The sequence below is a fragment of the Camelus dromedarius genome, chromosome 14 (assembly GCF_036321535.1).
Source record: "Camelus dromedarius isolate mCamDro1 chromosome 14, mCamDro1.pat, whole genome shotgun sequence".
NCBI classification, from domain to species: domain Eukaryota; kingdom Metazoa; phylum Chordata; class Mammalia; order Artiodactyla; family Camelidae; genus Camelus; species Camelus dromedarius.
Window position 1 is genome coordinate 25,565,046 of NC_087449.1, and position 24,295 is coordinate 25,589,340.

The following is a 24,295-nucleotide window of genomic DNA, read 5'->3' on the forward strand; positions in this document are numbered from 1 at the left end:
TCTTTTGCAAATATTGATATATTTAAATAAAACTATTACATCAATTTTAAAATGTATCCAACAGAATGTAAATACCATAGAATTTTAAATATCATTTACCTAAAAATGAGCCATTCCTTCACTATTACAATTTTAACATTATTTATTTTTCTTCTTCAATTTTCTTTTCTATTCTCATTCTTCAACAGAATTTTATTAGGATAAAATTCCTAATGTAATATATTTTTATGCTTGAAAAATCTTCTACTGATCATATTATTCATTAAAATTAAAAGGTTTTAAGATTTTCTGTGATTTCTAGGTTGTCATGATTATTGATATACAATTGATCAAAATAGCATAAACATGTTAAAATATTAGCAAATCACTTTCAAGCTAAAAAAAGTAAAATGTTACTAGGAATGCATTTTTTTTTAATTGAAGTATAGTTGATTTACAGTGTTGTGTTTCTAGTATACAGCATAGTGATTCTGTTATACATCTATATATATTCTTTTCTATATTTTTTTAATATAGGTTACTACAAGCTATTGAATATAGTTCCCTGCGCTATACAGTAGGACCTTGTTTATCTATTGTGTGTGTGGTAGTTTGTATCAGAATGCATCTTTTGAATAGGATGTGACAGAGCATATTTTTGTACTCTGATTAAAGGAGATTCCCCTAGGTCCAGTATTTTGAATTACCCCCCTTCTTTGACATATCAGAGATTTTTATTCTGCACAGCGATGCGCCATCATAAGACTCAGGGCATGCTTTCATGCGAGGTGTGCTTTACTGTTGTCCTGGTGGAGGAAGGATCACAGTGAAAGGGAAGTGGGAGTGATGGTATCAGCAGGTCAGTTTTACAGTCAGTATTTATGCAAATTAAAGACCTCAAAATGGATTCCCATGAAACTATCTGGGTTTACATATACCTTGGTAAGTCTTTGTGTACCCTTAAGACTACAATTTGAAGTATCTTAAAGGATAAGTTGTAGAGATCATGTTAAGTGGATTGTCACAAACGTGATTAAATCAACAAGACTATTATAATGAGAGTGTGTTGTTTCTTTCTGTCTCTTCCCTTTCCATTCCACGTGATTCTGGTAGGACTGCCCGTCATACTACCTCATCTAGAGGGAGCCTGGCCTGGCCAATCATATTAATCTTATTCCCTTGGATACAGTAGTTTGTTTAGCAATGGGCTTTAAAAACCAGACAGATCAATCAAAGTCCTCCCCTGAAATTGGTGTATAAACATTGAGGGAAAATAATTTTACTTTCTTTCTATTGGGAGCTGCTGAGCTGTGAAGATATGTATCTTGAAACTGTTGGCAACCAATTGGAAGTGCCCGCCTGCAGACTGAAGGCAGGCAGGTCAAACCAAGGGCCTCATGGGGCATGGAATTTCAGCCCTTGTGGCCTCTGTTCCTGCAGCTCTTGATCATGTGAGCTTCCCCAGTATCCCAGTTTCTACGTGAGCCACTGAATTACTTTTTTTGCTTGAGTTAGTGTGAGTTGTATTTCTGGTGCTGCTGAAATAATTTTATTAACAACTAAGGAAAGTAAACCCAAAGTATTGTGAAAATATCTTTTATAAAATAAATAATTTGGAAAATTTTCTCTTCTAGATTGTTGGACCTTCAGATGGAAGTAGTTACATTATAGATTATTATGGAACCAGACTTACAAGACTGAGTATCACTAATGAGACATTTAGAAAAACGCAGTTATATCTATGAATATTTTAAAAAAAGAAACAGTAAGTGATATGTATATGTGATCTTATTATAGTATCTGTATAAAATTATGAGAATTTGAGAACCAGAGAAATTTTAAGAGATCATCACATGATATAAACCTGTCATTTTGCTTACCAGGAAACACAGGTCTCTAATCTTTTGTAAAGCATTTTTATGTGTGCTCATTGCTCCTGCAGTTCTCAATTCAGACTCTCTTTCTTTGCAGTGAATATTGTTAAAGGACAACATCCACAAGAAAAAAAAATCAAAGCAAAAAGATATTCCATAGTTTTATATAATAGTTATGATGAAAGTATGTGTTGGAGATTAATAAAGTGTATCTTTTCTACTGTTCATCCTTCTTAGGGTCATATCCTTAAACTTCTTTCTTCTCTTTTCCTTTCCTAAACCTGAAAGTTGATAAGGTTTCAACCCTGAACTACGATAAATACTTATTTTAACTTAAAATAAACCCTGCCAATGAGAATTATTAATTGGCCTTAGAACTGTCTAGCAGCTTTCAGGGGGCAGAGGGAAAAATAGGCTGAATGTTCTAGCCACAGTCATGGTCTTAGGGTTTTCAGTTGACTCTGTCTCAGATTGCTTCTAGAGGCCAGGAGAGGATGTTGTAGTGCATAAATAGGCTATGAAGTATAATTTTGCCCTTAGGGTAGATTTTTTTCATTTCTCATAGTAAAATTATTGGATATACTTTATTGTTATTGTCATGAGAGTTGAACAGTGACAGACCCTGTCAAGATCTGAGGAATTTATTCAACTGATTGTCCAAAAAGATTTTCATATCTTCTCTTAAAGAATCTTTGGGTTTAAAATTAAAATGAAGCATAGAGATCCATGTGCCCCTCCTTACCAGGGAACAAATCGAGACCTAAGGAAGTTAAACCTGAGACACACAGCTAATCGGTGCAAAACTGAATCTAGAATGTACATCGTGCATTCCACTGATGGTTCTCCTCCTCCCACCCCCCAACTCCGTCATTCTGTATTAAGTATCTTCATTTTGGAAATTGTTACTCCTACTTTATGATGAGGGTTGTGTAGTTTCACATAACCTTATTTTCATACTGTAAATTGTTGTTTCTCTTTTTAAAGCATATAGATTGTTTTAAACCTATAATGTGTGAAAAGTAAGCAAATGCAATTTAAAAAGCAATTCCATTCTCTGTGGCCTATTATATAAACATTTAATTGGAATTCCAGGCTCAGATTTAAAATTTAAAACTTGAAGGACCCATTGAGAAGGCAGAACTCTGCATTGTCATTCATATAATCTCCTACAGTACATACAGAAGTGCTCTTAGAGAAAGAGAAAAAGATCTTGAGTAACTGAAGCATCAAAGTGTGCATCTGTAGTAACTTTGTTAGGTTCTTTTAAAATACTGTGTTTTAACAATATTTCTTCTTTCTGTTTTAGGATTTGGGCCTCCTTGGTTTTAATAACTCTTCAATATGTAGATTTCCAGATTTTCCTTTTTCCTTCTTCACATATCACTTCATGGATTCTGTGTAACTTTTTGTGTCTGTTGATGCTTTTGTTATTTTAGTTAAAAAAGTCTTTTATTCTGAGATTTATTTAATAGGACTTTCTTTGAAAGCTGTATGATAATAGAGTCTTTCTTAGGCTCCTGTCTCTGTGAGATAGATAGCTTATTACCCTGATGTTCTTTAATGTCTTTTCCAAAGCAAGTTGCCACTTGTCATTTTCGCTTCTGAAAAATAAAAGTATGACTTCCTCGCATTTTGTAGTGCTTTATTATTAAGAAGACCGTCTTAATATTGAATATTGCTGTCTTCTGCATTTTGATCCTTTGGAGCAGTTAATCCATGGTACAAACACCATTTATGTTACCAGGGGCTGCAGCCTTGTGTATGACAGCCCACACAGTTTTCTGTAGCTTTCAGATCTGTCTTTGCCTTGGTATTCAGGGAGCTAAAGATCATCAGGGAGTCTGAAACCTTGAGGCAACACGGAGCTTCTGGCCTTGACTCGGGCCTCTGAAGTGTGAACTTGCTCCTTTTTGCTTTGGGAGTGATGCACTAGCTTTTGGAGGACCAGATGCTGACTCATCCAGCGCAGTGCAGTTATATTTGAAGCTGGATGGACAAGGTGGGAACATCAAACAGATGATTAATGTCTTCCGTCTGTTAGCACTGCCCGGCAGATGCCAGCGCAGGCGGCTTGAGCGATGCACCAGTGTCTAGAGGAGGCAGCACCGTACGTCAGCGCTGGGTTTTCTTACCGTGTTCAGAAGGGTTTTAAGAAGACGGAAAAACATGAAATGTTCTGTCCGCATAATACTGTCACACTTTTACTTTAGTAACAGGCGTATCAATTTCAAAATTACTGGGATCTGGGCTCCTCAAAAGTAAAAGCCATAATTTTTCATCACTAATTTCACTCAAACATATACAGTGTAGTACAGTTCACTTCATAATATGTTAGTCATTCAGGAACAGCTTCTCCAGTTGGTGGAAGATTATTGAGTATTGATACATGAAGTGAATTTGGATTGACTCCTAATATACACCAGGAATGGTCTCTGACTCATTCATTAATGGAAATATTGAATGTCAACCATGTGAGAGATACTGTTCTGGATTCTAGAATGCAGCAGTGAACAAAACACAAAACGTCCTTGCCCTTAAGGATCTTACATTTCCTTGGGGTTCAGTTTTTCACAGTGACATTTTTGGCCTCACGTAAGCTAGGTGCACATTTTGTAGTATCCCCTAGTTCTTTTTGGTTGCAGACTGCGCTTTGAAGTTTACTTCGGGATCACCTAAATTCAGATTTTAAACATCTTTAAGTTTCCATAGCCATGTAAATTCAATTATATAAGAAATACCTGCAGTCATATCTTGAAACTAATCTTGCTTCTTGCGTAATTGTTATTAACTTGACCAGGTGGGAAGCAGGTGCTTCTCAAAGTATTTATTCAAATAAGCTGTACTCCAAAAGAGTTGTTGGTCAAATCTAGAAATAAAGTCCCTTCACCATATACTCTTAAACCTTTAGACTTTAATTTCACTATGATTTCCTAAATTTACATGACAAGAAGACTGTAGTTGTTCAAGTTTGTGTAATTCCTTGTTGCCTAATACATGTAGTTCTTTCACAAATGGGTTTTCTGTCTTACTATTTTATTTTTATGTGAATTCATTTAAAGCAAGTGAATGTAATTTTTTTGTTTTGTTTGAGTCTCATCAAGCACTGTGTTGTTACGGCTGTTTGTTAGTATTGTGTATGAGTACAAAGGTTAAGCCCTCGGTATGAGATGTTTTATATGATAACCCTGCTTTTAGAGCAGTGGCCAAAATTGTGAGAGATTAGCTCACTTATTCCTAGGGTTCTTCCTAAATCCCCTAGAGTAAAATGGAAAAGGATTCTTGCGATTCTGTAGAAGCGTTTACAAATGATACTACTTTAGCCTGAAAGGATTAATACAATTTCCAGAAGTACCTCTTTACCCAGGAAGGTTTCTTACCTCCACTGTATTGAACTAAAGAGCCTCTTTAAGACTTTAAAGCTTCTGTTATGTCTACAGCCAGCATTTGTTCGTGAAACTGCTAGGACTATAAGGAATATTAGTGTGGGGGTATGTTTTGTTTTACAAAAAATTTCTGTGTCTTTTCCCCTTATGTTAACCTAGAAGCTTAAGGCTAAGTATTATTATACTACTAGGCAGCTAGGAAGCTAAAATAGAGCTAATAGCAAGAAACCAGCAAAAAAAAAAAAAAAAAAAAAAAGAAAAAAGTTCTTTAAAGTCCAAGTAAGATGTTGGTTCCTCTTTCTCATTCAAGTACCTTAAATGTAGATATTCCCCCAGGGTTCTGGCACCTTCCTTCTTCCATTTCTCATTAAATCAGCATTCATTTTGCATTTTTCTATTTACAAAATTAATACAAGCTTAATGTGGAAATTTGGGGGAGATACCAAAAAAATGCAAAGAAAAAAATTCATTCCACAGCTCAAACATAACAATGTTAATATTTTTATGTATGTCTTAGTAGTTTTTCCATGCATGGAAATGATATATTATCCATACTGTTTTGTAGCCTGCTTCTTCACATCGTAAAGATTTTTCTATTTCAATAAGCCATCTTTTATAAAATTATTTTTAATGGCTACTGAGTATTTCATGTCTGTATCATTATTTGTGTAATTCCTTATTATTTGGTATTTAACTTCTTCCAATAAACAGTGTACATTTCTGATTTTTTCCTCAAGAATTATCATTCTTAGTCAAAAAGTAACCATATATTAAAGGTTGTTGATATATATATATATATATATATATATATATATATATAATCTCCTTAGTTACCAGGATAATAGAGAAAGAATGAAGTCAAATAGCCCCAACCCAGACAAAAACCTGTCAGTCAACTGTCAATTATTCTGGTGCAGATCAACTGCAGATAAAGTGCTGCAGGGCCCCGCAGCTGCCCCTTGCTCTGCAGTGAGACCATTGCTTATGAGTGCTGATTGATGGTCCTCACATCTCTCGCATTCCTCACAACGGCTGAGAAGAGCCAAAGTTTCAGAACCGGATGGTTGTGAAGAGAAAGAGTGCTGGATGTGGGTTTGGGGGAATGAATGCAAATCTGTTAGTTTGCACAGGATGTCAAATAGTTGGTTGAATGATCTAACTGCCCTCTTCAAGACAAGAGAGAAGAGTTTTTAGGAATACATAGGAAGCCCATTCATAATGGTCTTTATTCTCTGCTGCAGAGAGGGAGAGGGAGGTGGGTAACTTTGGAAAATGAGAACAGTTACTCATTAGGAATGAATAAAAATTCAGTGCAGCACTGAGTACCCGGCAGAGTCCTGAAATAGTGCATTTGTAGCGGTGCTCATCCCTGTATCTTTTTAATAGCGCCTAATATCTTAATTCTTAGTAAATGTAGCAGTGCTCTGAAAACTAGTCATTGCCTGATGAAGAAACAATGTTGTTTACTATCTTATAAAGTAGGTATGTTTAAGAAAATGCTTGTTAAAAAATTAAGACTTAAAATCTTAAATTTTCAAGATTTTAACTTGTTAACATTTCCTTTTATTGCTGTTCGTGTGCATGATGTTAAGCTCTATAGGGTCTTCCTAAAAAGTCACTATCATTATCCTCACTTTACGGACAAGTAAGCTGAGTCCCACAAAGATCGAATCACTTGTCCAAGATCAGGAAATACGTGGTGAAGCCAGGATTCAAACCAAGGTCTATTAACTGCTCTCCTCCTGCAATGTGAGAGTTACAATCATCTAATTCTATGAGATATACTGCTAATGATTGTCTGAGAGATTTTTCTTAATATATGGTTTAATGTTTTCAGTAAAGATGGAATTATCTGCCTATACTGAGTCTTTTTGCTTGACAGTTTGCTGGTTTAAAGAGAAAGAACTTACTTTACTTACAACTTCTCAATTTTACATGATGCAAGTGCCAAAATGTTTCATGAATATCAAAATGAGACTATGAGAACAGCGATGATTGTCGAAACCCAAAAATTTTTCTGCTGTTGCCTTATCTGACATTTGCAGCACTTTCTAGACCAAAAGTCCGATACTGTTTGTATGACAAGAGGAGAGATGTTAGGACCATACTGTCACGCTCTGCTTCGTCTTGCTGAGGTCAGATGCAGCTAGGGATATCTGTAGGTGGTGGGATTGCAAGTGACTTTTATTTAGTTTTTCTTTCAGCTTATCTGAACTTTCTAATTTTTCCACAATAAACGTGCATTATTTGCATGCATGTATTTGGCACAGTAAATAATAGTTTAGGTAAATTAAAACAACGCAAGACAATTTTGTTTTCTTTTTCCTCTCCCTCCTCTTCAGTATACGCTCACCCTGATTTCTGACATGATTCTGACTTTTAAAGAGCAGATAATATTCAAAAGAAAAAGGTAGATCTAACACATGATATCAAAGGTTTCCCATCCAAGCAGCACGATTTGATGGGAAAGCTCAGACTTCAAAATCAGGCCTGAGTTTGCCTCCTGTCTTTGCCACTTGTTTTTGTCACTAACGGTTCTGAGCCCCTCTGTCTTCATATAAATAGGGATAATAATATCAGTTAGATTAATATGATATAGATAATAGTCACCATTTATTAAACAGATTTTAAAGGAATGGAATGTTGGAGGCGTTGGGAAGTTCCATCAGGAATTTGCAAGGGGTTCCTCGTACCTGGGCAGTAGGATGGTTATACCTTGAGTCAAATACCAGTGGACTCAAAACTTCCTTTACAGAAGGAAGGTGGGATATGTTCTTTAAACATTGTTTACCTACATTTTTCTTATCTCCGATATCTTTAGCTGTAGCTACTCTGTAATAAGGGCCAAAGATGTCGCTTTTCTCGAGAAAGTAGTCTATTGACCCCTACACTGCTTTAAGACTCCAAAGGTAAGGGAAGACTGAAGTGTTGCAGATTTTGTTTTGGTTGCTTTTTAATCTGAAGTTCTCCTGAGATATTTGTCTAATAAATTTAGAAATGTTGCTGTGAGGCAGCTGTTCAGTCTACTTTCAGACTAAATTAAGGTTGATTGCAAGCAATCGCTATGCATACAACAGAATGTTGCTTTTAACCTGTCAGTGTTATCGGAATATGCCAAGCATGTGGAGATTAAAACTTGAAAAATGATCAAGGTTAGAGCTACTTGGACCGCATATGCCAAAGAAAAACATTGTTTTACCAGAACACTTTAGAAAATGTGTACTGTTTGAACTTTTAATCATGTGAGCTAATTGTATATTTAAGAGGGTGTGATTATGAAGGCTCATGGTCCCATCTTTGATTTCCAGATAAACCTCAAAATTTGACCACTTATTTGAATGATTTATGAAATTCATTCACCACTGCAGCACAAGAAACACTGGGAAGAACAACATGGCTTTTTCATGTGGTTTGTGATTGGGTGGTCTGAGACCTGACACAAATTGCTTTAAGTAAGGATAGCAAACTTTTAAAAAGGGTTTTAAAAGAAACGAATTTATGGTTTATTAATTCTCAACTATGTATTGACCTACTGTGTGCCCCTCCTACTCTTGCCCTTCCATATATTCTCCACACAGCAGCCATATGATAAAAGTAAATCAGACTGCACAGCACAGGGAACTGTATTCAATAGCTAGTAATAACCTACAATGAAAAAGAACATATGTATATAGGTATAACTGAATCCCTCTGCTGTACACCAAAAACTAACACAATATTGTAAAGCAACTACACTTCAATAAAAAAGAAAATCAGAACTTGTCATTTTTCTGCCAGTTCTCCAGGGGTCTCTTCCTGTCACACTTCAAATATGCCAAATTGGTTCCCACCTCAAAGTTTTTATCCTGGCTCTTTCCTTAGCCTGGAGTGCTCTTTCCCAGGTCTTTGCATGGCTTGTTTCCTCACTTGTTCAGATCTCTACTTAAATATTGTCCCTGACCAACCATCCTTTCTAAAACACTCCCCCAGCCCTCCACTAGTCACTCTCAGAATCCTGATTCTGCTTCATCCTCTTCAAAGGGCTTATTGCTACCAGAAATTCCGTATGTTCATTTATTCTCCCTTTGTCTCCCCTACTAGAATGTAAGCTTGGGGAGGGCAGGGACTTTGTCTCATGTATCACTGTATCCTTGGTGCTTGGAACAGTTCCTGGAACATAATATAGGTGCTCAAGAAATATATTTTGAGTGAACGGGAACACTAGAATGGGTTAACAGGAATATGAATTAATCTGAGATGGAATAACCTTCTGCTTCAGATCCCTCACTTTAGGAGTTGTCATCCAAATGTGGTTCCAACCCTACTTCTTGTCTGCAGGAGGTGGGTGAGGAAATGAGCCTACGCTGATGGTCCCAGTGCTTAGAACAATGCCTCGCACAGCCTAAGAATTTCACACACGTTAAATTCTTATCTTGAAATGGGTGATTCCTGGAGGTAGTTCTCAAAAAAAGACCCGTGAGTAGAACAGGAAGGAGGTGGCAGGGATGAGGGGGGCAGTCACTGAATCACCCAATATGTGTCATAGTATGAGATGTCATTATATACTTTCCTGACCTGATTATCCTCACAGTCACCCTGTGAGGCAGGGCAATTCACGTCCCTTCCAGTTACAAAGGTCTTTTACGCTGTAAGTATAGATTGCTAGCCTTTGGGTGTTGGCAGGAAGCTTTAGCTAAATATTGTGCTCCTCTATAGAACTCTGTCTGGTTACTCATTCAACTTTTCACTATCTACCCACCATCCAACTATACCAATGGCTACGTAGAGTAATGCTTTAATCTCATGGATTTTAGGAGCAGACAGATCTGCCACATATTACGGGCAAGGTCTTAGGAGTGAGAATTCCTGCTGCTCCACCTCTTCACCAGCATTGGATGTTGTCAGTGGCTTGGAGTGTAGCCATTCTGATAGGTACGCAGTAGTACCTTATTGTTATTTTAATTTGCATTTTTTGTGATGAGATATAACATGGAACGTTTTAGTATGATTATTTGCCATCTGTATATCTTATTTGGTGAGGTATCTGTTAAGGTCTTTGGCCCATTTTTTAATGAGTTTGTTTTTTTCTTACTGTTGAGTTTTTTTAAGAGTTCGTATTTTGATAGCACAGGGAACTATATTCAGTATCTTATAGGCGACTATAATGAAAAACAATATGAAATGGAAAATATATTTATATATATATCACCGAATCACTATGCTCTACACCAGAAATTAACACAACATTGTGAACTGACTATAATTCAATAAAAACAGCAACAAAGAGTTCATATTTTGGATAATAGTCCTTTATCAGATATGACTTAGGCAAATATTTTCTGCTAGTGTGAGGCTATCTTCTCGTTCTCTTGAAAGTGTCTTTTTTTGCAAAGCAGAAATTTTTTAATTTTAAGGAAGTGCAGCTTATTATTATTTCTTTCACTTTTGGTGTTATATCTAAAATGTCGTCACCAAACCCGAGTCTAGGTTTCCTCCTGTGCAATCTTCTAGGAGTTTTATTTTGGATTTTGCATTTAGCTGTGTGATCTATTTTGAGTTAATTTCTGTGAAAGGTGTAAGGTCTGTGTCAAAATTCACCCTTTTGCACATGGATGTCTGGTTGGTCCTAACACTGTTTGTAGAAAGTTCATCTTCGCTTTTAAAAGTTACTTCTCCAGTGTTCCTTATGGCTGAAAATAGCAGCACATGCACCACGAAAGAAACTTGGACGTGACCTTTGATGCCATCTTTTCCCTACATCTGACGGATCACCAAGATTTATAGTCCACCTCATAAGTACTCTGTAAACATTACTCATCCTCACTACAACTTTTTTTATTTCAGAGCCCTGGCTATCTCTCGTCTAGGATCCTGTGATAAACTCCTGCCTGCTCTACCTGGCCGAGTCCCACCTTCCTCTCCGGGTACCTTTCCTACTCCATCTGAAAGATCTTTCTGAACAGCAAATCTGATCATCTTTATCCAGCTTAAAACTCCCCAGAAGCTCCCCATTTCATTTACGATAAGATCCAAATTCCTTTTCCTGGCTTAAAATGTTTATCCGGATTGAGTTCCAGCCACCATCGATCACGTCCCCGCTCCTGTCACCATCAGTACTTGTGAGCTGACCCCTGCAGATTACAGGAATGTGCCCGGCTCTCCTTTCCTCTGAGACCTTTGCTTACGGTTGTTTCTTGTTTGAAACACTCTGATCATCCACTTCCAAATATCTCTTGCAGGTTCTTGAGGATGTGGCTGGAGGCCAAAAGTCCAATCGGGTCTTGCTAGGCTAAAATGAAAGTATCCCAGGCGTGTGTCCTACTGGAGGCTCTAGGGGAGAATCCATTTCCTCGCCTCTTCCAGCTTCTTTTTAAGTTAGGTTAGACGCCCCTCCTCTGCCCTCCTGTGGTGCCCTACGCTTCCCACTGGCGTGGCGCTGACCATTTATTACTGTGAAGATCTCTTTTAAAGACAGTAATACTTCTTAGAAAAGTAATGTAACAGGTATCTGTGTGCTCAGCACTGAGATGAAATGTATGTTAGTAATTTGCCAGATTTGTTTCAGATTTCTCTCTTTTCTCTCATGCAATAGAAGGTTATGACATAACTAGAGCGCCAGCCCTCCCAAACCTTCCTCCGCCTTCCCCGCTAAGGCTGAGCACTAACCTGAAGCTAGTGTGGAAGAGACTTTTTCCTCATCTGTTTCCCTCACTAAACACACGGCGGGGCGGGAAGGTGTGCGCCGTTTGGCTGTGATCTCTCTATGGCCCACACCTGGCACGGGGCTTGTCGGTGATGCTCCTTGAACAGCTGGTTGAATAAGACTAGCCTCAGCTTGATCGCCTCTCACTTGCCGCCTTCCCAAGCAGCGCTTGGCATTTTTCACGACAGCTCTGCCTGTCGTTCTTACCTTACAGGACATGTGCTCCTTCTCAGAGAAGAGCTAAGATTGTTGTGGGGGCAGAAAGAAACGAAAGACAGAGCATGAGTTCTGGGTATGTGCCTTTCAGCGATGACTTAATCTCTCTAGATGTTTAATTTCCTCTTTTGTAAAGATGAGGCTAATAATACTCATTTAGTGGAGGTTTTGTGAGAGTTAAATAAAATGACAAATGTGAATGCTCCCTTTATGGTGCAATCAGTTCTCAATAAATGGTACCATTCCCATAAAAATAATTAAGCATTTTATCTTCTTGTTTTTCTTTCTCAGACTTTTTCCCCTCGCAGGTAATTCTTCCCCCTTTCCATGCTCACGTGCGCCATTGTTCCTTCTCTCACTCTGTGGCCCCAGGGAAGGGCGCTCCACTCCACACTGCCTGTCCAAGGTCCAAGGGCTCTTTGAGGCCCAGCTCTGCCCAGTCCTCAATATCCCTGCTTTCTTGTCCTCTTTACTTCCCTAAATGTAGGTCCCAGATCACTCAGCATCTGTGATGTACTCTCTAACATGGCATCCCTTCCCATTCTACCTGTAAGTTACTTGGCGGCAGCGGTCATATCTTCTGGTCCTCTATTATTTTCCACACTTCCCAGCATGAACGTGGGAGGCAGTGTGACATGGACTCAGATTGCCTGAGTTCGAAGCTTTGCTCCACCACTTGCTAACTCTGTGATCTTGATTTTAGGCCTGGATTTCATTAGTTGTAAATTGATTGGAGTATAATACCTACCTTATGATATAGTTCTGAGAATTAATAAGATATGTCTATAAAGCATCTCGTACCATGATTTTTCCCTAAGTGCTCAATAAATACTGGCTGGCATTAGGATTATTATCCATTAAATAATACAATGTTATAAGTTAATTATATCTCGATTAAAAAAAAACACTTAAGAGTTTATTAACGTTAATGCTAATGCATTCATTTCCTATTGCCCCTGTAACAAATTACTGCAAACTTCCGACTTAATAAAATGCACATTGATTATGTTACGGTTCTGGAGGTCAGAAGTCCAAAGTGGGTCTCACTGGGCTGGAATGAAAGTATCACCAGGACTGTGTCCTTCTGGAGGATCGAGGGGAGAATCTGTCTCCTTGACTTCCCCAGTTTCTAGAGCTTGTTCACATCCTTTGGCCCATGGCCCTCCACCACTCTGCCCTCTGCCTTTGTCGTCCCACCTCCTTCTCTGACTCTGACTCTCCCTCCTCCCTCTTTCACCCATAAGGACCCTTGTGAGTACCTTGGGCCCACCCAGATAATCCAGGATAATCTCTCCATCCCAAGAGTCTTAACTTAATCACATCTGCAAAATCGCTTTTGCAGTAAGATAATATATTCAAGGGTTCTGGGAATTATGATGTAGACATCTTTGAGGCGCATTTATTTTGCCTACCACATCAATACAGTAAAACTCACTCATTCACTCAGCACACATATACTCATCACGTACTCCATGCCAGCCCTTGTTTCAGTCCCTGGGGTTGCAAACATAAATGAAAATAATATCTACTCCTCACATGGCTTTTAGTCTAAAGAAACTTTGAAAGCAGTAGATCTACTTTATGACAGTACTTCCCAAAACGTGGAGCGGAAATGAAAATGTCTCACAGTTCCTCGTCACCCAAGGCCTAGTGCCATTTTGACTGGTGGAGAAGCAGAAGATGGATGCAGCGCATCACCTGCTAGGTGACGCATGCCCTAGACTTGGGTGTGTGAATACATGTCAACTAAGTTGAGGTCTTCTTGAAATTGTTCTCCTAATGAGAAACCAACAGAAACCAGAAACATAGCCTTCAAGTGAGAAAAAGAATGTAGAAGGACAATAGTGCCTTTTATTTTCTGCTTAGCATTAAGATTTTACACATGCATCACAAGGATTAGGGACAGAAGTTTACTTTGGGCATCATCTGTCCAACAGAGTAAACTTATCTCATTTACCTTCTCACTGATTAGAATAAACACTCCGCTTCTTTTTTTTTTTTTTTCACATCTATGCTTTCAATTATTGATTACCAGGCTGACCAGGGATATTATCACATCCTATTCACATAAACAGAATATGTAAGAATGAGCACCGGAGTAGGAAGTACCTGCCAGATTTCTTAGAGACATGGCCTTGGTTGGCAAAGCAAAGCCAGGAAAAGAGAACAAAGGGTCAAATCAATCATGTCTTTATTTTGACTCCCTTCTCAGAAATTAACAAAAAATATTCCTCTCTAGACCCCCCGTATTTCCTATCTAATAATTCTACCTGGCTCCTTTGAACCCAAACTTTCCCTCCAAACTTCTTTTCTCTTCCATAGACTTCCTCCTACATGGCTACTGAGAAGTGGGCCAACCACAGCAGAAGGGCAGAAGCTGGAAAGGTTTTCCTTCCTTCCTAGTACCTTACGGCACGTCTCATGTTTCCACTGGTTGGGGCTTGGGCTTGTTTGTGCTTTATCTTCTTTGGCTCTGAAAGAACCAGAAATGGCTGGTGTGGCCTTCTTAAAATGCAGGAAGCTCACTCTGGCTGCCCTTTTGTTTATTCATTATTTTTAAAGGTGAGATTTTTTGAGTCACTTTGGTTTGTAGAGATCACACAGCTCATCTTGTGAAGGCTGCACTGACACTCTCTCATTCAACAAATATTTATTGGGTACCTACTGTGTGAAAGATGGGTACAGTAGGGCAGAAGCTGGGGAAGGGAGTTAACATCTACTGAGCTCAGTATGTGTGTGCACTGTGACCTTCTCTGCTTACTGAACTTGCCTAAGACATATAAGTCATTATACACAGAGGTTTCAGTATGGCAGGTGGATTTCTTCTTCCGTTGCCAGCTCCAGTTGTCTGTCTATAGCACTGCATGGAGAAGGATTGCAGGGCTAAGCTCAAGCATGATGGGAAAGCATGGTGAGATCAATAAATAATGTCTGCTGTGAGTATGAGGGAGGAGAATGACACTTATGCCATGCAAACTTTCACTTACTCCTTAAACTCTTACTGAAAACTAACCATGCTCTGAGCACTATGAAGGCCTATGTGGATGTAAATGCAATACAGAGCAATATGTGAGTAATGCCAGTAGATGACCACAAACACACTGCACCAGAGAAATGTAGAGAAAATGCTCCAGAGTGGTCAAGAAGTCATCAAGGAACAGCTGCTACATGAACTGAGCCTTGTATATTAGTCAAGGTTTTATCAGAGAAGCAGAACCACTGAGTGTCATGGAATAAGGGATTTATTACAGCAATTAGACATTACTCAGTTGTGGGAGGATCTGGGAAAGTAAAATCCAGAGAGGGGAGCTGGAAGGTCAGAATTAAAGTCACTAACCAGTCCTTCTAAAACACTGGAACTGGTAGATAAGTAAGAGTCGCAAGGGAAATGTGGGAAGCCAGGATAAATCTAGTTGCTGAGATGGGACCACCAAGGGAACCGATGGAGAAGCACTGGGAGGTGGTTGACTCTGCATCTGCTGGTGGACGGGGGGAGCTGGCAGTCCTCGGGGCCTGCAGCTGGGAAGAAAAACTGGCCATGGAGCAGGAGAGACATCGGACAGATCTGAACCTTCTAGCGCCTCTGCCTTTGTCTCTAGCTGCATCAAATCAAGACTTCCACCTTCCAGAATTCTTGCAAATTCCTCTTTTGCTCTAACTTGGAATCACATAGGAAAATAGATCCTGGGAAATGTAGTTCTAGCGTAGCCAAGTTGACACAGTTCAAAACATCACACCTCAAAACATGGGACAAATTTGCATAAGAGATGAAGGTGTGAACATAGCTCATGGGGAAGGTTTGTGGGTAAAGGTTTGGAGGTCAGAATGAGTAAGTTAGTGTTTAGGAGACCATGAGTAAATCAGCCCAGACATAGCGATGGATTCATGCTGGAAGGTAGTGGAAGACAAGGCTAAAAATAAACATTAGAATCATTACTTAACAAATTCATTACCTTATTCAACCATTACTTATTGAGCACATATTATCTACCAGGCACTGTACTAGGTGCTAGGACTATAGCGATGAATGAAAGAGTCAGATTTTGGAAGGCTCTGAATGTTAGACTAAATGCATGTTCAGTTTTTGATCCATCTCATGAGAAATAGTAGACTCTTCCCATTGGAACAACTGGTCAGTTGAATTTCTGCCCTTAATTCAACTCACCCAGTACTTAATTCAGTTCAACCAACACTGAAGCCCTTTCCCTGTGCAAGCCCCTTGCAGGCATGCTGTCATTGTCCTCGCTAACCGTGGAGCATGCCTGCACCTGGTGGTACTGATCAGAGTGGAAGGGTGAGCCACTTCTTTCCCTAGTAATTGTCTAGGATGCTTTGTGGTCACATTTTATTTTATGCCATGATGTCCTTATTCCAAAGCAGAGATACTTTATTAGGCACTTCAGGGAGACAAACGACATGCAGATTAGATTGCCTGAAATCCCCACAGTTTTGTTAAAATAAATGTTATTTCAGAATTCTGTAAACAAGTTGCTGCATAATTCACATTAGCTTACCTTGAGTAACACGTGGGTTCTGTGCGAGGAAAGCGTAGCACAGCTTAGCACTGTAACTTCTGCTTGGCATACATGACCTCATTTCACCTTCATGGAAGCCCTGAAAGGTAGGTACTTTTATTGGCCCACTGTTGCAGAGAAGGAAAGCAAGAATGAGCGAGATTAAGTACCCTTCCCAAGATTATATAACTAGTAAGAGACTGAGGTAGGCATCCACTCCTCTTAACCACTTCACAGCCAACAAATGAGCAGCCAGCTACTCTAGAGTTTGGCAACCACTGCCTTAAAGACACCTCCAGGTGCCTCAGGAGGACTATTTCACAGGCAGGAAAGGTGTCTAAGAAATATTGCTCAGTCTTAATAGACAAAAGTTGGGGATAAAACATCTGTGGAAAGAAATCTGCAAAGAGCAAAGCAAGACCTCTGAAGTCTTCAGGCTGCGCTCCAAGTTGGCATGTGAGCGTTTCCTCTAGATTCCAAGATGCAGGCACCTGCATGTCAAGCCCCTCCTTGTGATAGCTGGACAGCCTTGAGCATCGTGTGATGGGTGCTTCTTTTCTTTACAGCTAGCCTTTCCACTTATTACCAGATGAGGTAGATACGCTGCTATTTCTGCTAAACAGACAGGGCAGCGAGGATCTTATTGCATGGCGTGTGTGCTCCTGTGTGAGGAAGAGCCCTGAATCTAGAATAAGAACTGAACCGGAACCAAGGACAGTATCTGACCCTTGGAGGACTCGCGTGGAGTCGGTAGCATTTCCTTTTTTTTTTTTTTTTCATTTCTATTTTACCACTTCCTGCTGCCCGAGATCCTTCCTGATTATGTCTATCAGCTTGCTAGACCCTCTGTATTCCTTGACCCAGAGCCCATTGTCCTCCCTCTGCTGCATCTAGTAATAGCTTCCTACATTAGTTTGTAGGTTCCAAGCGGCGTTGATTTAACCCTCATAACAGCTTAGTGAGGGAGACAAGGTTAGTACTACGCTTTCTGTTGTACAGAAGAGGAAACTGAGACCAAGAGAGACGAAGGGACTTGCCCAGCTAGTTCATGGCAAAACAAAACTAGTCCCTGCTTTCTCTGCTCCACCACGTGAATAACGCTGAGTCCTGGGAAGGAGAGCACCGTCTCCTTATGAGTCAGATATTTTATTTTTTAATCAGATTTTCACATGCTGACATCCTGTTTTCTTTTGGACCCATTTAAAATTAATTTTTGGATGGGGACAAGAGGTTGTGTTGTGATGGGGAGCGGGGTGGACAGAAGTCCAAATACACAGCCCTCTGACCAATGGCTGGCCTTGTTTACAGCACAGACTATCCAAACCGAATGTGACAAATGGGCAGAACCACATAAGTATTCCAGCTCTTCACTTCCTTAGTTTGATTACATTGTACCGGATGGCATTTGGAACTCAGTTCAGGGTGCATATAGCTGAATTATGCAATTTGCCGATATGCAATTAACTGGAGTAGCAACACATTCAATCTAATGGGGGCCAGACAGAGACTGCATAATTCTTGGGAGCACAAGCTGATTATGCAGTTAAGTGATATGCACTTAAGAGAAGTGCACCACATCTATCTGATCCCATCTCTTCCAACAGATCCTTCGTGGCACTTTACTCCAGCCTTTCTGCTTTTATGGTCCAACATATTCTAACCTATATCCACTTGAAATTAGAACCTTACAGTTCATACGTAGATTTGGGACTCATTTCTTTTAAAAATCAACCTTTAAACATCGTAACTCTTGGATGCAAAAATGGGTAAGTATATGAGAAAGGAAAAGGGTGAATTTAGGGCTCAGTATGTCTGGGTCTTAAGAGATAGGGAACAAACTTGAACTGTACAATTTAGGATGCTTCGTTTTTTAGTTTCTTTCCTTTTTTTTTTTTTTTTCTTCTTGGTTAGGAAGTTGTATTTCAAATGCAAACGTGAGGTGCATGAAAAGATTTCTTTTTAAAAGCAAAGGTCTTTGCAGTCAGTATTTTTTTTTAACTTGAAAATGGATATTGCAGAAAGGGGACCCTTTTACGAGAAACTCCAATTAAATGACAGTTCATTGAGTACAGAGAGTTTCAAGTTACTCTGATGATGATGGATTGTTAATTTAATTTGGCAGGTTTTACTGGTTTACTGTGTGCTTGCTGTATGCCCTGGATTGACCTAAATCATTTGGGGGACCCCCCAGAAGTATAAAATATGGCTGGCTGTCCTCAGCCTCCTTGGGAGATCATGACTCATACATACAAAGTAATTGAGAAACAATAAAATATAGCACATGATTAGGTGTCCAAAATGGCTGTTAAAGAGAGTAAACGAGAAAAGAAATCAAAGAAGGGAGAAAATGAACTGAGCTGGAGTTTTTCATCACTAGAGGGAGACAGAGGGAGAAGCAAAGGTCAGGGCTTCACATATACTGGATCAACAAAAACAACTCTGCAAAGGTATTACTATCCCCACTTTACAGATTAAGAAACTGAGGCTCAGGGAGATTGAGAAACTTGTCCATGATCAACAGGTAGTAGGAAACTGAGTCAGAATTTAGAATCCCAGTTCTGTCTCCACACTTTCTCCTTGGAGGTGTTTAACAGGAGGCCATGACAGACAGGCTGCCGGGGATTCAGACACCTACTGGGAGAATTAACTGTGTGACCGACGCTCTCTATCCCTACCCTGTGGTCCTCTTGGCCAGGAGGATTTCAAGCAGGAGATGGGAGTTGTGGTCTCAGTTCTGAGGAAACTCCTTCTTGTTCCTTTAGCAGAAGAGATACCAGCTTTCCCTGAGTTGAATACATTTTTGCAAGTTCAGCAAAACCGAATGTGGTGATTGAGCAAAAAGCAGAGTAATTTGGCACTTGGGACCATTGTGGTCGGCAAGGAAGGGAGGATGATGAAGATTAATTATCGAATTATCATCAGATAGAGGGAGAAGCTGCTCATGGCCCAGGAATGGGGAACTAGGTGTGACTGGGCCCAGCTGGGATTAAACTGGCCCCTGTCTTTTAGGTTTCCATCAAAAGCCCTGCAAGGCTTTCTGCCAGTCAATAATTTACTCTTCACCTGTGTAGTTTCCTCCTGCCAGGTAGCAAATCATCATAAGCTTAGTGGCTTGAAAACACTCCCATTTGTTATCTCACAGTTGCTGTGGGTTTGGAGTATGTGCAGGGTTAGCTGGTTCCCATGCTCAGGATCTCACAAGACTGTGATCAACATGGCACCCAGGGCTGCATTTTCATCTGGAGGCTCGACCAGGAAGGATCTACTTCCAAACTCGTCAGGCTATTGGCAGAATTCAGTTCCTTGCAGCTGTAGGACTCATGGTGGCCTCTTTCTTCAGTGTCAGTTTGCTTTTGGAAAGCAAACTGACACTGTAGTTTACAAATGCTTTTCTGTTCTAAAATTAACCACAAACATGCTCGTCTCAGCTAAGGGTTTCATCATTCGAACAGTTGTTCAAATCAAAATCCTGAAAGACACCCTTGATTTCTCAATTCATCAGCAAGTCCTATGGCCTCCACCTCCAAAATAAATCCTGAATCCAATACCTAGTTTCCATTTCATTGTTGCCACCACCGTCTCAGCCACTGTCATCTCTCACCAAGCCTGCTGCACTGCCCTTCTCACTGCCCTTCCTGCCTACCCTCTAGTCTTTCCCAAATCCATTCTCCACTGAGCAGCCAGAGTGGGCTGCTAAAGATGAAAATGAGATCATGTCACTTCCTTACTTGAAGTCGTCCCATGACTTGTCACTGTTATTACAATAGAATCCAAATTCCTATCCATCCATGATGTGGCCCCTGCTTACCTCTCTGATTTTATCTCCTACCGTTCTCCTTCTAGGTCAGGTTTTGGCCACACTGGCTTCCCTACGTGAACTCACTGTCCCTGGACCTGCACGTGGCTGCTGGCTTTTCATTATTCAGGTCTCAGTTCCACATCATCACTTTACAGAGAACATCCCTGACCGCCCTTTGCAAAGTAACAACCACCTCTCTACCTACAGTCACCTTTCATCTCATGACTCAAGTTCCTTCTTCCCCAGAGCACGTATTACTGTACAAAAGATCTTCTCCCTCCCTCCCTCCCTGCCTTCTTTCTCCAGTGATGGTTAATTTTATGTGTCCACATGACTGGGACACAGAGTGCCCAGATTAAACATTATCTCCAGGTGTGTTTGTGAGGGTGTTTCCAGGTGAGGTTCACATTTGAATCAGTGGATTTAGCAAAGCAGAATTCCCTCCCTAGTGGGGAGAGGGGGGCCTGGATACACTCTGTCGCAGGCCCAGATAGAACCTGAAGACGGAGGAAGGGGGGTTTCACTCTCTGCCGACTGGTTGAGCTGGGACGTCAGTCTCCTCCTGCTCTCAGCTGAGACTTACACCTTTGGCTCTCTGGTTCTCAGAACCACACCCTGGCTTTCCCAGGTCTCCAGCTTGCAAACAGCAGATCATGGGATTTAGCTTCCACAATTACACGAGTCAATTCCTTATAATAAATTTTATCTTCCTTATAATTAAATACTTATAATATACGTCTTGTTGACTCTGTTCTCCTCCCTCCCTCCCTTCCTTCCCTCTACCTTTCTCTCTCCTTATTTATGCATCCTTTTTTTTTACATGATTATTGCTTTCTCTTTTTTCTAGAATATTAGCTCCATGACAGACTTTCAGCACTATGCCTGGCACATAACAGATGTTCAATAAAAATTTGTAGAATAAATGAGCCTTGTGATGAGTGCAATGAAAGGAGTTGTGAGTCTCTATTTTAATGAGAACTATTAGATCACTTGCTCTAAGTGAAAGTACTGTCGAGTGTTTACCCATGAGCTAGCTCTCCAAAGGCGGGGACCAGCTTTTATACGTTTTTCTTGCCCCAGCACAGCCTCTGGTGTGTAGTTCCTGGCAACAGGATAGAATAGGGGTTAGAGAGTTTGCGCCATGACTCTTCCATTTACTATGTGGCTCTGGATGGGATATTTAACCTCTTTGAGGCATGATTTCCTCATGTGTGAAATAGGAATAAAAGTATTACATACTTCATAGGATTAGGAAGATCAACTCAATTAACACAGGCAAAGCTCTTAACTCAGTGTTTGACACACATTGCAGGCCACAGACTCTTTGCATTTCCTTCTTTTCCATTGCCTCTGTTTTCTCTAATTTTGAGCTTAATTGTTAAACCTTCCATAGTTATCAAGCTGTTTCAATGAATCATCTTATTTGTTTTCCATTTCCCTAATCCCAAGCAAAGCTTCTTCCTTAACTTCGAACACAAATGTGAGTGGCATTCGCTCCATGCAAAATAGCAGTGTGGACCAATTGAAAAAGTGCTCCCCCTCCTGGAATTCTGTGAGCTTCGTGGTCAAGAGGTGGAGCCCTGATGGAGAGGGAGGGAGCAGCCAAGGCTGGGTTCGGCTTTGTCTTCAATGTGAGCAGAAGTGTTTCAGGCCCAGGTTTCCAGGGAGTCCAGCCTCTTGCTGGAGCTTCGGACTCCTTCTGACTCTGTCAAGGTGGAGAGAATGCTCCCCTCCCTTCTCTTCTTTTATTTCCTTTCCTCTTTCCTTTCTCTTTTCTCTCTTTACTCAGTTTACTGCCATCTTCCTTCTTCTCTACTCCACTTTAGGTCAACACAGTACCTCTCATCGAAATACTTCTGCCTCTGAATCTCTTTATCAAGACTTCTGCCAGAGATGCAGCGATGAGAAGCAGGTTTGCAGAACATCAAATGGCAGGCAGACAGGCCTGCGTACAAATTCCTGGTTTTGCTGCTTAGTAGCTCTGTGACTTTGGGCAAGTTCTTTAACTCCTTGGTGTTAAGGTTTACTATTTCCTTATTAGTAAATTAGGAATAATACCTACCTCATGGTGTCGTGTTCTTGTGAAGATTTAAGATGTAAACTATGCATCCTGATGAGCACTTAGTTGGCATCTAAAATATTTTGGTTTTATCTTCCATCTCTATGCCCCAACCAAATGGACAGACTTTAATTTCAAATCCATTTCAAATTAGATTGGAAGGGTTTTCTTTTTAAAAAAAATTTTTTTTATTGAGTTATAGTTATTTTATAATGTTGTGTTAAATTCCAGTGTAGAGCACAATTTTTCAGTTATACATGAACATACATATATTCATTGTCACATTTTTTTTCACCGTGAGCTACCACAAGATCTTGTATATATTTCCCTGTGCTATACAGTATAATCTTGTTTATCTATTCTACATATGCCTGTCAGTATCTACAAATTTTGAAATCCCAGTCTGTCCCTTCCCACCTCCCGCCCCCTTGGCAACCACAAGTTTGTATTCTATGTCTATGAATCTGTTTCTGCTTTGTATTTATGTTCTTTTTTTTTAGATTCCACATATGAGTGATCTCATATGGTATTTTTCTTTCTCTTTCTGGCTTACTTCACTTAGAATGACATTCTCCAGGAGCATCCATGTTGCTGCAAAGGGTGTTATGCTGTCGGTTTTTATGGCTGAGTAGTATTCCATTGTATAAATATACCACATCTTCTTTATCCAGTCATCCGTTGATGGACATTTAGGCTCTTTCCATGTCTTGGCTATTGTAAATAGTGCTGCTATGAGCATTGGGGTGCAGGTGTCATTTTGAAGTAGGGTTCATTCTGGATATATGCCCAGGAGCGGGATTCCTGGGTCATATGGTAAGTCTATATATTGGAAGGGCTTTCTGTTGTTTATTTGTTTTTTAATATAAAGCTGATTATTTTATTGCTTATTTAAAAAGAAGTGACTTTATATTGGGAAAAGAAAAAAAATACCTTACTTACTGCAAAAGTAAGACTCAAACTAATAATCACAGCAGCTTTCTTCAGAACAGCCAAAGATTAGAAGCAACCAAAATGTCCTTCAATAGGTGGATAGATAAGCTGTGGTTATGGTGTAGCCATACAAATGAAATACTACTCAGCAATGAAAAGGAATGAACTATAAATGCACACAGCAACACAGGTGAATCTCAAGAACATTGAGTGAAAGAAGACACACATGAAAGGGTACATCCTGTATGATTCTACTTATATGAAATGTTAGAAAAGACAAATAAAATCTATAGTGATAGAAATCAGACCGGTGCTTGTCTGGGGCCAGGGGTGGGTGTGGGGATTGACTGGTACAAAGAAACATCTTTGGATGACAGGATAGCATCCAAAATGGATTACGGTGGTGGTTACATGAATGTATTACTTGTCAAAACTCACAGATAGTTACAATTAAAATGGATGTATTTTACCGAGTGTAAACTCTACCTCATTAAAGTTGATTTAGAAAAATTAGAATCAAGAGAAACTGACAATTAGGATAACTCACTTGACAAGTACCTGGTAATGGTGATTTTTCCTTTAACATCCATCTTCTATGGAAACAGAAAAAAAAAAAAAATCCTTTGTTGTACAGATATTCCAGGAAGAGTAGTATTAGCCGCTCCTTGGAATGAGGAGGAGTTTTGGGTGCAGAGTGTTCTGCTTTCACGGTCTGGGAAGAAGAACATCTGTTGTCTCCCATCAGCTTTGTTCCTTTGTTCCCAGAGGGTATGGGGTGTGTTACGTTACCTTATGAAGTCTTCTCAAGTTCTGCCCATCTTCTTTCGCTCCCCCTTTCCTTTTCTTCCTTTCTTTGTAT

The 24,295-nt window shown here is 39.8% G+C and overlaps 1 protein-coding gene across 6 annotated transcripts in view; it reads left to right on the forward strand.

Moving 5' to 3' along the window:
• Positions 1 to 24,295, forward strand: part of TM2D1 (TM2 domain containing 1) — a 73,000-nt gene that overhangs the window by 39,014 nt on the left and 9,691 nt on the right. Inside the window, exons 6-7 of one of the 6 annotated variants that reach the window (XM_064493519.1) lie at positions 1,280 to 1,459; positions 1,614 to 1,743. The exons of 4 other annotated variants lie outside the window; for them this stretch is intronic. In XM_064493519.1, coding sequence (XP_064349589.1) covers positions 1,280 to 1,426 — 147 coding nt within the window. In that variant the 3' untranslated portion in view covers positions 1,427 to 1,459; positions 1,614 to 1,743. Of the gene's footprint in view, positions 1 to 1,279; positions 1,460 to 1,613; positions 1,745 to 3,159; positions 3,484 to 24,295 lie in introns of those variants that run through there. One more of the 6 variants, XM_010988564.2, reaches the window with a different exon arrangement.